Below are 15,537 nucleotides of genomic sequence, written 5' to 3'. Positions count from 1 at the left end.
CCACAACCTCACTACTACTGTTAGGTGGCCTGTACACAACTCCCACCAGCGTTTTCTGTCTCTTAGTGTTACGCAGCTCTACACATATTGATTCCACATCTTCCAGGCTAACGTCCTTCCTTTCTATTGCATTAATCTCTTCTCTAACCAGCAATGCTATCCCACCTCCTTTTCTTTCTTGATTATCCCTCCTAAATATTGAATATCCCTGGATGTTGAAATCCCATCCTTGGTGACCCTGGAGCCATGTCTCTGTGATCCCAACTATATCATATTCATTAATAACTATCTGCACATTCAATTCATCCACCTCGTTACGAATGCTCCTTGCATTGGCACACAAAGCCTTCAGCCTTGTTTTCACAACACTCCTAGCTCTTATACAATTATGTTGAAAAGTGGACCTTTTTGCTTTTTGCCCTGGATTTGCCTGCCTGCCAATTTACTTTTCACTTTACTACTTTTTGATTCTACCCTCATTTTACACCCGTCTGTCTCTCTGCACTTGTTCCCATCCCCTTGCCACATTAGTTTAAATCCTCCTGAACAGCAGTAGCAAACGCTCCCCCTAGGACATTGGTTCCAGTCCAGCCCAGGTGCAGACCGTCCTCTTTGTACCGGTCCCACCTCCCCAAGAACTGGCTCCAATGCCCCAGAAATTTGAATCCCTCCCCCTTGCACCATTTTTCAAGCCACATATTCACCTGCAATATCCTCCTATTTCTACTCTGACCAGCACTTGGCACTGGTAGTAATCCAGAGATTATTACCTTTGTGGTCCTACTTTTTAGTTTATCTCCTAACTCCCTAAATTCACCTTGTAGCACCTCATCCCGTTTTTTACCTATATCCTTGGAACCTATGGACACCACGAATACTGGCTCTGACCACACCACCACGACCCTCCCATTCCAGAATGTCCTGCAGCCGCTCAGAGCCATCTTTGACCCTTGGAACAGGGAGGCAACATACCATCCTGGAGTCTCGTTTCCGGCCGCAGAAACACCTATCTATTTCCACTGATTTACAGCTCGCTGGCTTAAAATTAACCCTAATCTATGCTTTAAATGGACGTCCTTCAATTCTAATGCTGTGAGCTCTGTTATTAGATTAACCCCATTATAGGAAACAGCCTCTCTACATTCCACTCTATTTAGGCCTTTCACTATTCGATAGAAATCAATGAGACCCCCTCTCATTTTTCTAAACTCCAACGAGTTCAGGTCCATCAAACATTCCTCATACGTTAACTCTTTCAAAACTAGAATAATTCTCGTGAACCTCCTCGGGTCCTCTCCAATACCAGCATATCTTTTCTTAGATAAGGGGCAAAAATCTGCTCATAATACTCGAAATGCAGTCTGAAAAATGCCTTTTCAAGCGTCAGTATTAAACACTTGCTCTTATATTCTTGTCCTCTTGAAATGAATGCTAATATTGCATTTACTTTCTTCACCACTGACTCAATTTACAAGTTAACCTTCAGGGAATCCTACACAAGGACTCCCAGGCGTGTTTGCAGTTCTGATATCTGTTTATTCTCCCCGTTTAGAAAATAGTCTATGTCTTTATTCCTTCTACTAAAGTGCATGACCACGCACTTCCCGATACTATATTGCAACTGTCTTTTCTTTGTCCATTCTCCGATACTTTTAAAATCCTTCTGCAGACTCTCTGCTTTCTCAATCTTACCTACTCTACCCCTCCACCTATCCTTATATCATCCTCAATTTTGGCTACAAAGCCATTAATTCCATTATCCAAATCATTGACAGATTTCATGAAAAAAACAATCCCAATACCAAACCTGTGGCTGTGCTGAGCTAATTAAATTGGTAACTTAATGTTTAACTGAAGTAATCCTGCCTGCCAAGACAACGCCGATATCTTTCCATTCTCTGCATATTTGTCTACCTATCTAGGAGCCTCTTAAATGCCTTTACATATTTGCCTGCACTACCATTCCTGATAACATATTCCATCCACCCACTGTTCTGTGTGTAAAAAGATTTGACCCCACATCTGCCTTGAAACTACACCTTCTCAATTTAGAAACAGGCCCGCTACCTTTGAACATATCTACCCTGGGGAAAAGATACTGGCTGGTCGCTTCTATTTATTCCTCACCATGGAGAAGCCGCCACATCCCAAAACCCACCAGTGCACTTACATACAAGGACTTGTAGGATCTTTCAAAGAATGGGAACCATGTTGAGATGGATATGTTTGGGGAGCTTCCATCATCGCTGACCAGATTGGTAATATCGCCACTACTGGTACCAAATGGGTAGAACAAATCGCCTGTAAAATCACAGCAACATTGAGTTCACCATTACAGGAATGGGCAGCATTCAAGTTCTTCTTGAATTTCACATAAGAAGCCGCCAGTGTAATCAAAGACCCCAGCCACCCCACATGTTCCCTGGTCTCCTCACTCCCATTGGGATGAAGATACAAGTACCTGCAAATATGTACCACAAGCTGAACAACAGCTTCTACTCCACTGTTATGAAAGTATTAAATGATTCCTCAGTACAATAAAAGGGACTCTTAGCCTCACAATCTCTTCTCCTCGTGGCTCTTGCACTTTCTTTTCTGCACTGTTTTCGCTCTGTGGTTGTGACAGCTTGTTCTGCATTCAATGACCACGTTTCTTCGCTCTGTTTAATGATCCGGTCTGGTTGGACTTTACGCAAGATACATCTCGATACATGTGACAAGAATATTCCAATTCCAGCTCGTCTGGTAGCTCATTCCATATATTCAAACCCTCTCTGTGAAAAACACCCCCTTCAATTCTCACCCTCCCTTTTGCAACCTCTGCCCTGTTGTTTGTAGTACTCTATCTTGAGCTAACAACTGTGAGTCCTATCGATAAACTCCGTAATTCGTATTGGTTGATTAATGTCACATGTGACCTGATATAATGGATTTTGCTTTCCATCCAGACAGATCATTTCATTGCAATGGTGTAATGAGGGAAGAACGAATGAAGTGTTAGATTTACGAAGAAAGTGCAGTGCTGGCAGACAATAAGATACAAGATCATAGCGAGGTAAATTGTAAGGTTAAGAGTCCATCTTATCATACTGGAGAACCATTTAATAGTCTTATTACCATGGAGTAGAAGCTGTCCTTGAGCCTGGTGGTACATGCTTTCAGGCTTTTGTGCCTTCGGCCCATTGGGAGAGGGGAGAAGAAAGAATGTCGAATATGGCTGGTGTCTTTGATTGTAGAACGCAGAGCAGTACATCACAACAAAGGCCCTTCATCCCATGATGTTGTGTGACCTGTATAAACCCACATCACATTAAATCATATCTTTCCGTCCTATACAATTCACAACCCTGCAGTTTTTTATCATTCATGTTCCTATCTAAGATTTTCTTAAATGCCCCCAATATACCTGCCCCTACCATTACCCCAGCAGTGCATTCCACACACCCACTACTTCGTGTAAAATACCTACCACCAGTATCCCACTATCCTTTCCTCCACTGACCTTCAACATGTATAAGAATTCTTACCCCGTACATCCTCAGTTAGGTATTGGCCGCTGTTGACCTGGGGTAAAACATGTTGGCTCTAAGTTCTATCTATGCCTCTCATAATTTTCTACACATCTATCAAGTTGCCTCTTAACCTTTGTTACTCCATAGAGAAAAGTCCCATCTTGTTCAATGCCAGGCACACAAAATGTGGAGGAACTCAACAGGCCAGGCAGCAACTATGGAGAACAGTAACCAGTCGACGTTTTGGGCAGAGACCCTTCAGCAGGACAGGAAAAAGAGATGGGAAGTCAGAATAAGAAGGTTGGTGGGGAGGGGGGAGGGAGTACAAGTTGGTGGGTGCTAGGTGAAACCAGGAGATGAAGAGGGGATGATGTAAAGACATAGAAACATAGTAACATGGAAAATAGGTGCAGGATTAGGCCCTTCGGCCCTTCGAGCCTGCACCGCCATTCAGTATGATCATGGTTGATCACCCAACTCAAAACCCTGTAACTGCTTTCTCTCCAAACCCCCTGATCCCTTTAGCCACAAGGGCCATATCTAATTTCCTCTTAAATATAGCCAATGAACCGGCCTCAACTGTTTCCTGTGGCAGAGACCTGGGAAGTTGATTGCTGAAAGAGATAAAGAGATGGAGGTGGGGGAGTCTGATAAGAGAGGGTAAAAGTCCATGCCAGAAAGGGAACAGGATAAAGCTCCAGAGGGAAGCAATGGGCAGGTAAAAAGATTGGGTGAGAGAGGGAGACAAGAATGGGAAACGGTGAAGGAGAGGGGTTAAGTTCGAGAAATCGATGTTCTTGCCATCAGGTTGGATGCTACCCTAATGAAATATAAGGTCTTGCTCCTCCAATCTGAGTATGGCCTCAATGCGGTAGAAGAGGAGGCCATTGACTGACAAGTTGAAATGGGATTGGGAAGTAGAATTGAAATGGGCGGCCACCGGACGATCCTTTTTATTCTGATGGTTGGAGTGTAGGTACTCAGTGAAGTAATCTCCCAGTCTGCGTCAGGTCTCACCGATATACAAGAGGCCACATTGGGAGCACCACATACAGTAGACTCACAGGTGAAGTGCCTCACCTGGAAGGACTGTTTGGGGCCCTGAATGATGGTGAGGGAGGTGGTGTTAGGACTAGGTGTGGCACTTGTACGTTTGCAAGGATAAATGTCAGGAGGGAGATCGATGGGGAGGGACAAGTGGATAAAGGAGTCATGTAGGAAAGCAGAAAGTGGAGGGGGAGGGAAAGATGTGCTGGTGGTGGGACCCCTTTAGAGATGATGGAAGTTACAGAGAATTACGTGCCGCATGCGGAGGCTGGTGGGGTGGTAAGTGAGGATAAGGTCTCTTTCACTGGTGTGGCTGTGGGAGAATAGGGCGAGGGCAGACGAGCGCGAAATGGAAGAGAGGCGGGTGAGTGCATCATTGGTGGTGGAGGAAAGAAAGACTCTTTCTTTGTAGAAGGAGAACATCTCATTAGTTCTCTTCCTGAGGCCTCTTCCTGAGGCAGATGCAGCGGAGAAAGAGGAAAACGAGTGACAGGGTGAGAAGAAGCATAATCCAGGTAGCTGTGAGAGTCGGGGTGTATAAAACATATCAATAGATAAACTGTCTATAGAGATAGAGACAGAGAGATTAGGAAAGGGGAGGGAATGTTGAAAATGGACCATGTAAATTTGAGGGCAGGGTGGAATTTAATGAAGTCGACGGTCGATATATTGTAGGAAGAGTTAAGGAGTAATACTGGTGTAGGCTCGGAACATGGACGGTTCCACCCATCTTGTTCAATGTTTCTTTACAAAAGCAGTGCGATTGTCACTCCTCATCATCCTTTCCTCCAAGGAAAACAGTCCCAGCCTATCTTACCTCTCCTTATAACTCAAGCCCTTCAGTACCGGTATCATACTCCCTGTAGGTGGCGACCAGAACCTAACACAAAACTTCGTGCCATCTTGCTGATGTCTTGTACAACTGTAACATAACTTCCCAGCTCTTGTTCCTAACGCTCAAACCAAAATACTAAATGCTCTTTTCACCGTCCTGTCCACATGTGTCACAACTTTCAGAGAATCTATGTTATATTAAATACATATCTGCCCAGAAGTGTCAACACGCTTTTCCTGCATAGTGAGAGGCTCTTTGGCCCATCAAATCTGTGCTGACTATTTTAGACAAGGCAGGAGTCAGGAAGTTACATTAAAACGTTATAAAACTCTACTTAAGTCGCATTTTGGGTATTGCATTATTGCATTTAGTTAAGGTCGCCCACAAATGGAAGGATGTGGAGGTTTTGGAGACCGTGCAGCAGCGGTTCACCAGGATACCGCCTGGTTTAGATATGTTGGACAGACTTGTGCTGTTTCCTTTCAGTGGCAAAGGCTGAGGGGAGATCTGATAGAGGTATTTAAGATTATAAGAGGCATAGATAGAGTTTGAGGGACTCTGAGCTAAATACATGAATGTACAGGGAATGGAGGGATATCGACATTGTGTAGATAGAAGGGATTAGTTTAGTTAGTTTGGCAGAACATTATGGGCTGAAGGGGTGTAATGTTTTAAGTTTTATGTACGGTTATCATACAGAATGATTTTGTATGCTTTTAACTCTTGCCATGATAGTTCATGGTGAGCCCGATTCGGTAACAGCTCAGGGTATCGGAGTTCAGAGTTCAATTACGGCATCCTCTATAAGGAGTTTGTACGTTCTCCCTGTATACGTGTGGGATTCCTCCAGGTGCTCCAGTTTTCTCCCACAGTCCAAAAATAAAGTACTGGTTGGTAGGTTAATTAGTCAGTAACCTCCTAATTAGTCAATTGTCCCATGATTAGGCAAGGTTTGATGTTTGGTTTGCAGGGCGGGAAGGGCCAGTTCCACGCTTTATGTCTAAGTAAATAAATAAATAAATAATATTATTGACTTGCGAACACCTGTACAAGTGTTTGTAACATCTTTTAGAGGAGTACAGTATATAATATGGTCAAGCACGATTAGTGTGTTTACTGCAAATACTGCAAAGCTGAGATTAAGGAGTTAACTCGACTCTATTCTTCTTGGGTTCGATGTGGGGAAATGACCGCTATGTCACTTGCAGCTTAGCATGACATGGAAATGGCCTGGAATGGCAATTCAGCGGTGCCGGAGTCAAGGTCACAGTCAAGTTTATTGCCAGGTTCACAAGTACACGTGTGCACTGGTGCAAAGTAAAACTTGCTTGCAACAACATCACACACGAAGGGCATCAATTGGACAGCATTCACAGCGAAAATATGAATTTATACATAAACTCAATTTTACAACAAAAGAACACAAAACAAAAATAAGAGTCTAATTAGAGTACAAGATGCTACTCCTGTTGCTGTAATGAGGTGGTGATTGGGGTTGTTCTGGTTGGTTCAAGAAGCAAAAAGGCTGACGGGATGTAGCTGTTCCTGAACCTTGTGGTGCATGGGCTTCAAGCTCATGAACCTGCAGAAAAAATTGACTCAGCTCAATATATCAGGGGCACATCTCACTGCACCATCGGTTGTATCCACAGGAGATGTTGCATTAAGACGGCAACAAAATGAATGAACTATCATAGATTGAAGCAATTTCGATGGGCTGAATGGCCTACTTCCGCTGCTAGGTTTTATTAACATCCATCATTAAGTATCCTCACCATCTGGTCTAGGTCATGCCATCTACTTACAGCTTCCACAGGCAGGAGGTACAGAAGCCTGATGTCCCACACCACCAGGTTCAGGAACAGTTACTTCCCTTCAACCAACCATTCAGTCCTTGAACCATCCGGCACACCCCTAATTACTACCTCAGTATAGCAACATTAGAACCAAAAAGGGCTTCACTGTTTCATTCCGATTATGTTCATTCTTGCAACAACTGTGCGTAATTGATGTTTAATTTGTTTTTCCTTTTCTTGTGAATGTTGTGTCTATGATGCTGCTAAAAGTACGTTTATTATTGCACCTGTGCACAAATGGACTTGTTCATCTGACAATAAGCTCAAATTTAACTTTAAAAGTTCAAAGAAATGTTATTATCATAGTGCATTTTCTTTACCATATACTGTATAACCCTGAGATTCAATAAATCTAATAACTATAACAGGATCAATGAAGGAACGCACCCAGGAGAGTGGACAATCAATATGCAAAAGATAATAAACTGCGCATATACAAAAGATTAAAAAATAATAATATTTATAATAAATAAGTAAGCAATGAATATCGAGTATGTGCTGTGAAGGGTCCTTGAAAGTGAGTCAATAGATTGTGGGAACAGTTCCGTGATGCTTTAAAATGTCAACGTTCATCCCTCCCAGATATACACAAGTCCCTGGTGCGCCTGATGCAGGTGGTGAAGACGTCCGAGGACAGATAGGTCGATGTGGGATCGGGGTACAGAGCTGAAAAGGTAACGGAGAGCTCAGGACAGCCGCTGCGCTCAGAGCTTAGTGCCCAACAAACCTCGTAAAGGAAGACATGATAATAATTTGCAACGACTTACCCAAAAAGCACACCGTGAAAGCTACCTCTGATAGGAAAACTGTGGTAGAGATGGAAACACGCATTAGACAGATGCGGGAACTTTACCTAAGGTCCAACGGAATTGTTTCTAAGCAAGAAGTGTCATAGAGTTGTATAGAACGATAACAAACCCCTCAGACATCTATCACCCTCACATTGACGTCAATCCCATTTCATTCTCCTTGAATTCCCACCGACCCAGAGGAGAGGGTGCGGGTGCAGGAAATTCACAGTAGCAGATTAAACCTATTCGCTTACTTTACGTAGGTGCCGAGGCGAACCTTCAAAATCTCTCCATCTCTTTCTCCCTCCCCCTCTTCCTTTCTCACTCCCTCCCCTTCCCTCTCTACTCTCTCCCTCCTTTTCTTTCTTCCCCTTCTTCTGCCCTTCTGTCTGTCTGTCTGTCTGTCTGTCTCACTCTCACTCTCTCTCTCTCTCTCTCTCTCTCTCTCTCTCTCACACACACACACACACACACACACACACACACACACACACACACTCACACACACTCTCTTTCTCACACACACATCCAATCAGCTTTTCTAGATCACAGAGTTAAGAGAAAAGATATCCGCGTTCATTTAATACCTACACGGTAATATCATATTTGTCAAATTTTGCTCCAAATACTCACCGTAATATATTAACAACCGTCTTACAGATTGCATTCCCATGGTAAAGCTAAACAAAAAAAAATAGGGCATGGGTACATTAGCAGTCACTAAAACTCCACAGCAATGCATGAATCTTCAACAGAAATCAATAGAGTGCAGGTCTTTATCAAAGGAGGAAATAGTAACATTGTTTAAACGGCACAAGTGAAGGCCAATCAGATATTCCATGGAATGAGCTTTCGTCATCACATTGAATGGGGTTGGTTTGGCTCTGATACAGGGCTGTGGGAGGATTTGGCCACTGGAATTACTTTGGAGATTGACACAGGCCTCGGGGACTGATACTGCCCACTTCACTCTATCAGTAGTGCTGAAGAGCCTGTTTCTGTGCTGTGTGACACACCTTGCCCTGTACCTTGAAGATTCGTAATGTTTCAGTATGGTCTCTCCCTAAACTTCTAAACTCCAAAACAAGTTGATTGAATTTCATTTGCCCCTGGAGCTGGGACTACTCTATTAATCAAAAATTAGTTTTGTAATGTACTATAGTACTGTACTCCAGGTTTGACCTTGCTAAATGCTACACAGTTATAACATTGCCATGGTGATTTCATGAGAAAAAGGAGGAACAGTAGAAGAGAGCAATTCATAAGAAATTGTTAGCCCAACCTTAAACTGGCGCAACACTGAGATCCAATTACAACAACGGTATTGTGGTACTACGTGATGTAATTCGATGCTAAAATACAGATGCTTGTATATTATACCTGAGTTATATTACTTGGTAGAAAACAGAACAGGAACATGTCCTTCAGCCCAATGTCTGCGCAGATCATGAGGCTGAATTGAATTAAATCCCTTTTACCCTCATGTGAACCATTTCCAGCAATTCCTTACACATTCATGTCTCTGCCTAACAGCCTCTTAAATGCATCTGATTTATTTGAATTGGTAAATTCGTTTATTATTTGGTGAAATTTCTTCCACCGTCATCACTGCCAAAGCATTCCAGGCACCTACCACTGTCTGTGTAAAAAGCATGCCCCATACATTTCTTTTGAATTTCTTCCCTATCATCTTAGATGTATGCTCATTAATATTAAACATTCTGACGTTGGGGAAAAGAGATATGACTGATTACTCTATCTCTACTGCTCATATCTTACACAGTTTTAAGGCTTTGGACACTGCCTCACTTTTTTTTAATATACAGTATATCAGTGTGCAGTTTTTCTGCATATTTTTAATAATCTATTCAATGTATGTAATTGATTTACTTGTTTTTATTATATTTTATTTTTTCTCTCTATAACTGCTAGATTATGCATTGCATTGAACTGCTGCTGCAAAGTTAACGAATTTCATGTCAAATGCTGCTGATAATAAACCTGATTCTGATTCTGAACCTTCATCACATCTCCCCTCAGCCTCTGCCACTCAAGGATAACAGCCCTGTTTGTCCAACCACTCCTAACTGTTCATGCCCGTTAAACCAGCCATCATACTGGTGAAACTCTCCTGGAGCGTCTCCAAAGTCCCCTTATCCTTCCTGTAATAGGGTGCCCAGAACGGCAGACAATATAATGTATGATGAGTTGGCCTTCATCAGCTGGGGTATTGAGCTAATCGTCCCATGAAGTAATGTTGCAGCCTTATTATCCCGTTAGACCACACTAGGGGTATTGTGTTCACTTCTGGTTGCCACATGATAGGAAGGATTTCAATGCATTAGAGTGGTTGCAAGGGAGATTTACCAGGATACTGCCTGAATTTGTGAGCATGCCTAATGAGGAAAGATCGAGTGAGCAAGGGCTTTTCTCTTTGGAGTGAAGGAGGAAGAGAGGTGATGTGATAAAGCATAAAGCCGGGAAGATTTTTGGAGTTCAAGAACAAGGCACACCTTATTGTTGTGGCTATTTTATTCAATGTTTATCGAAGTAGTGGTTAAGCAATGCCAATTTGCTGAGTGAGTATTGCAAAGTGGAAGCAGGCACGGAGGACTGAAAAGTAAAGCCAGTAACAAAGAAACTGGAGATTGTGTCAGGGAAGCTCAGCAAAACCTCTGCTTTCTCAGGAGGGTAAAAAAGGGCACGTCCCCCTCAGATGGAGACCATGTGACACGAAGGTTCGCCAAAACATTTACTTCCTCAGAAAGTGGCCAGGTCCTCTTTGAAGACTACCATGTTTATCAATACACCATAGACGGCATTCTGTCCAGCTGCATCACGACTTGGTACGGCAACTGCTCTAGCCGAGACTGCTAAAAATTGCAGAGAGTTGTGGGCCCAGCTCAGAACATCACAGAAACCAGACTCACCTCCATGGGCTGTCTACTCTTCCCACTGCCTCAATGAAGCAGAGGTTAATCAAAGACCCAACCCACCCTGGGCATTATCTCTTCTCTCCTCCCCAATCGGGCAGAAGATACCGAAGTCTGGAAGTCCATATTACCAGGTTCAATGACAGCTTCTATTCTGTTGTTATCAGACAGTTGAATGAACCTCTTGAATGATAAAATTACACCCTTGACCTCACAATTTACCTTGTTATGATCTTGCATCTTACTGTTTACCTACACTGCACTTTCTTTCTGCACCCTGTTATTGTTTTACTTTGTTCTACTTCGATGCACTGTGTAATGATTAGACAAGCTTTTCTTTGTACCTTTGTTGCAGAAAGGTACCTCTAGTAATAAACCAATTCCAATTCCAATTTATAGACAGGCCAGGTGTCCTCTCAGCCTCCTCCGATCCAGAGAAAACAGCCCGTTTTTTGTCCACCCTCTTCTTATAGCTCATACCCTCTAATCCAGGCAGCATCCTGGTGAACACCTTCTGCACCCTGTCCAAAGCTTCCACACCCTTCCTATAATGAGGTGACCAAATCTGCACAATGTACTCCAATTGTGGCCTTAACCAAGGTTTTCTACAGCTTCAATGGACAAGATAGAGGCAGGAAGTATGTTCCAGATGCTGGGGGAGTCCAGTACCAGATGGCATGGTTTGAGAATAAGGGGTAGGTCATTTAGGACAGAGTTCAGAAAAAAACTTCTTCTCCCAGAGAGTTGTGGGGGTCTGGAATGCATTGCCACGGAAGGCATTGGAGGACAATTCTCTGGATGCTTTCAAAAAGGAGCTAGATAGGTATCTTATGGATAGGGGAAGCAAGGGATATGGGGACAAGGCAGGAACCGGGTGTTGACAGTAGGTGATCAACCATGATCTCTGAATGGTGGTGCAGGCTCGAAGGGCCGAATGGTCTATTTCTGCACCTATTGTCCATTATCTATTGACATCCTGACTGTTCTATACTCTATGCCTCAACCAATAAGCGGCCTTGTATCTAATGATCTACGTTCAGAGAAGCCTGTTATATGCCTTTTCTACCACCCTGTCTACTTGAAACTTTGTAAATATGACAATAATAAACCAGTACCAATCTATTGCAAACTAGTTCCAGCAGGTTAGGTAAGGGAGCCTTCTCTCACAGGAATAGTCTGAGAACAATAGAAAGTTCTGGCAAACACTGCCTTGATATGTCAATACTCTAGATAAAGAAATTTAAAAATCTACAAACAAATTGTTCTATTGGCAGGTAATCAAGCATAAAGAAGATGACGCTCCACTTACTCTGTTTTTCTATAGCTATTGACTTTATTCTGCTATTGTTTTCCTGATGCAGCCACACCAGCAGTCTACATCATTAGGAGCTTGTGGAGATTTGGAACGTCTCCAAAGACCAGCAATTTCTACAGAAGTATGGCACGGAGCATTCTGACTGGTTGGATCTCCACAGAGTATGGAGGCTTCAATTCATAGAATCGCAAATGGCTGTGGAAATTGACGTCTGAACCAGACACAGCACTTCCCACAATTGAGGACATCTTCAATAGGCAGTACCTCACTGAGAAGTCTTAACATCTGAGTCATGCCCCGTTCACCTTAGTAACATCAGGGAGGAGGTACAGGAGACTGAAGACCAACATTCAAAGATTCCAAGTCAGCTTCTTCTCCTCCACTATCGGATTTCTGAATGGTGGGTGAAACCATGAACACTGTCTCATTATCCTCTTTTGCACTATTTATTTTTGTAGCTTATAGGTTTTTATGTCTTGCACTGCTGATGCAAAACACAAATTTCATGACATGTATCAGAGATAATAAACCTGATTCAGATTCTGACAATTTTTTCACTGTACCTCGGTACTTGTGACAATAACACAGCAATTCCTATTCTAGTTTAAAATGACAAGGAAAGTACGATATAAATAGCAACTATTTCAATATTTCATTAAAGGCAAGGAGTGAGAACTGTAGTAACTGATTGATACAATAGCGTGGAGGTCAACAGTTGGCTTATCACCAGTGCTCTTTCCTCGTAGCAACACATTCAACGTTCAAGGTACAAAGCAGCTGTAGAATGCACCTTCTGGTGCTACTTGGACCCGCGGTCATAGGATGCTTCGGGTCTTTAATCATCAGACTCCCTCGGCCGGGCCACCCAGCCAGAGGTGATCAGCCCCACACGTGTCCAATTGGCACACTAATCCACGGATCCCCCTCCAGACCCACAGCCACCGCGAGGCCTTTTCAGCAGCCTCCAGAATATTCTTGGTGACACTTCTGAACGGCAGTCATTTAACTCCAAGGAGTTTAAGAGTCCGCTGTAATGAATGGCCAGCAAAGTAAATTTTATTATCAAAGTAGACATATGTCACTGATTAACCGTGAAATTCATTTTCTTGTTAGCATACTCAACAAATATATAGACTTATAACTATAATAGAATCAATGAAAGACCACACAACTAGGGCATTCAACCAAAGTGCAGAAGACGACAAACTGCAAATGCAAAAAGGGGGAAAATAATATAAATGAATAAGCAAGAAATATTGAAAATATTCCAGAACAGTGCCCTACATGGCTGGGGACTCATGCCTCTCATTCTGCTGAGTTGGTAGACAGATTACTTTCTCAGGCCGCAGTTGGTCTCCAAGATAGAGGAGGCACATGTTTTTCCTGATGACAAAGGTTCTCATATAAGCTGGCTCCATTTGGCCATATATGGTCAATATTGTTCTAAAACCTACCCATCAATATACCTGTCAAGGTGCCTGTTAAATGTTGTTGTTGTATCTGCCTCAACTACGTCCATACAAATTATAGTGCCATTTGTAAGTATGTTGCTTATTAGGTTCCTATCAAATCTTTCCACTCTAATCTTAAACCTGTTCCTTCTGAGAGTTGATTCTTCATCTCGAGGGAAAGGACTGTGTGCATTCAACCTATCTCGGTCCCTTATAATTTCCTTCATCTTTCTAGCTAACAACATAGTTACTTTCCCCAATCAGTATGACTGATCAATAACCCCTCCCCTCCACAACTACTTTATCATTGTTGAAGTCAATCGATGTACAGACCATCCTGTGCCGAGCATTATGAATATATGTAGACAAACTATTTCATGTATTCATATTTATTGTGCTTTTATTGTTGTGTTTGTTATCTGGTTGTGTTATTTTTGTGCTGCAGATCCCAAGCAATGTTCTTTCTTTCTTCTTTATGCCTGTGTAATGGAATGACAGTAATCAATCTTGAAACCTGAATCTGAAAAGCAGCATTACAGCACAGTATACATTCTTGTGTGTGGATGATTTAATCTGTTTTAAGATCAATCTCATACATCATTCCTAGCAGGGTGACACAACTTGAACAGCATACTGCACGATTCGGCTCACCAGCATTCCGTACAACCACGCCATGACCTCCCATCTTTCACACTCGTTGCCCTGGCTGTTGGAGGCTGGCATGCCATTTTCTCTATTGATATAATGGAATAAAGGCCCACTTTCTCAATCTTTTTTGATAACCCAGCAAACCTGTAAACCCTAATATTGCCCGAAACGTAATTTCTTTATCTGTCAACTTGCACTGTTGTCGTTATGTTTATTTTTCATGCATTTTATGATCATTTACGATAATTTATGTGAATTTATAGACAATAAAACCATATAATCATATAACAATTACAGCACGGAAACAGGCCAACTCGGCTCTTCTAGTCTGTGGCGAACGCTTACTCTCACCTAGTCCCACTGATGTGCACTCAGCCTATAACCCTCCATTCCTTTCCTGTCCATATACCTATCCAATTTTACTATACCCATCCTCCTCTCCATTCTAAAAGAATGTCTAAAAGGCTACGTCCTCCAGATGTTACCACAGGAAGCATCCTTCACCTCCACTCTATCAAGGCCTTTCATCATTCGAAGGATTTCAGTGAGGTCACCCCTCATTCTTCTGAATTCTAATGAATACAGGCCCAGAGTCATCAAATGCATGTGATACGACAAGCCTTTCAGTCGTGGACCCATCAGGAGTTAGGCTTGTTATATTTGCAATATACTGCACTGCTGCTGCAAAATGCTAACTTTCATGATGTTTATACACTGGCTAGGTGCACTGAACCCGAAACTCTAGACAAACCTTCTTCGGAGCCCATGCATGGGCTGAGAGGAGAAATGATAATACTTGATAAGATTATGAGAGGCATAGACCGTCAGAATCTTTTCTTTCCCAAGGCTGGAAATGTCAAGCTTACAAGCTGGGCATAGTTTTAAAGTGAGGGGGTTAACTTAACAATGTGAGGTTACATTTTATTCAACACAGTATGTGTTAAGTGCCTGTAATGGGCTGCAAGGGGTGGTGGTAGCGGCAGACATGAAAGAGGTATTGAAGAGGCATTTAGGCAGACACGTGAATGTGTGGGGAATGTGAGGGATATGGATCAAATGTTGGCAATAAAAAATGGCTTCATTTAGTACTGTGTTCAGCACAAACGTGGTGGGATGAAAGGCCAGTTCTTTATTTATTTATGTTCGAGA

The 15,537-nt window shown here is 42.6% G+C and overlaps 1 protein-coding gene across 1 annotated transcript in view; it reads right to left on the bottom strand.

Annotated features, from left to right (window-relative positions):
* The window catches only part of LOC132398595 (alpha-tectorin-like), a 50,046-nt gene that overhangs the window by 14,098 nt on the left and 20,411 nt on the right, over positions 1-15,537 (bottom strand). The window contains exon 3 of the mRNA XM_059978276.1: positions 2,171-2,301. Coding sequence (XP_059834259.1) covers positions 2,171-2,301 — 131 coding nt within the window. The remainder of the gene's footprint in view (positions 1-2,170; positions 2,302-15,537) is intronic.

This window comes from Hypanus sabinus, chromosome 1 (assembly GCF_030144855.1).
Source record: "Hypanus sabinus isolate sHypSab1 chromosome 1, sHypSab1.hap1, whole genome shotgun sequence".
Lineage (NCBI taxonomy): Eukaryota > Metazoa > Chordata > Chondrichthyes > Myliobatiformes > Dasyatidae > Hypanus > Hypanus sabinus.
The sequence above is the reverse complement of the archived record's forward strand: the minus strand, read 5'-3'. Positions and strand labels throughout refer to the sequence as shown.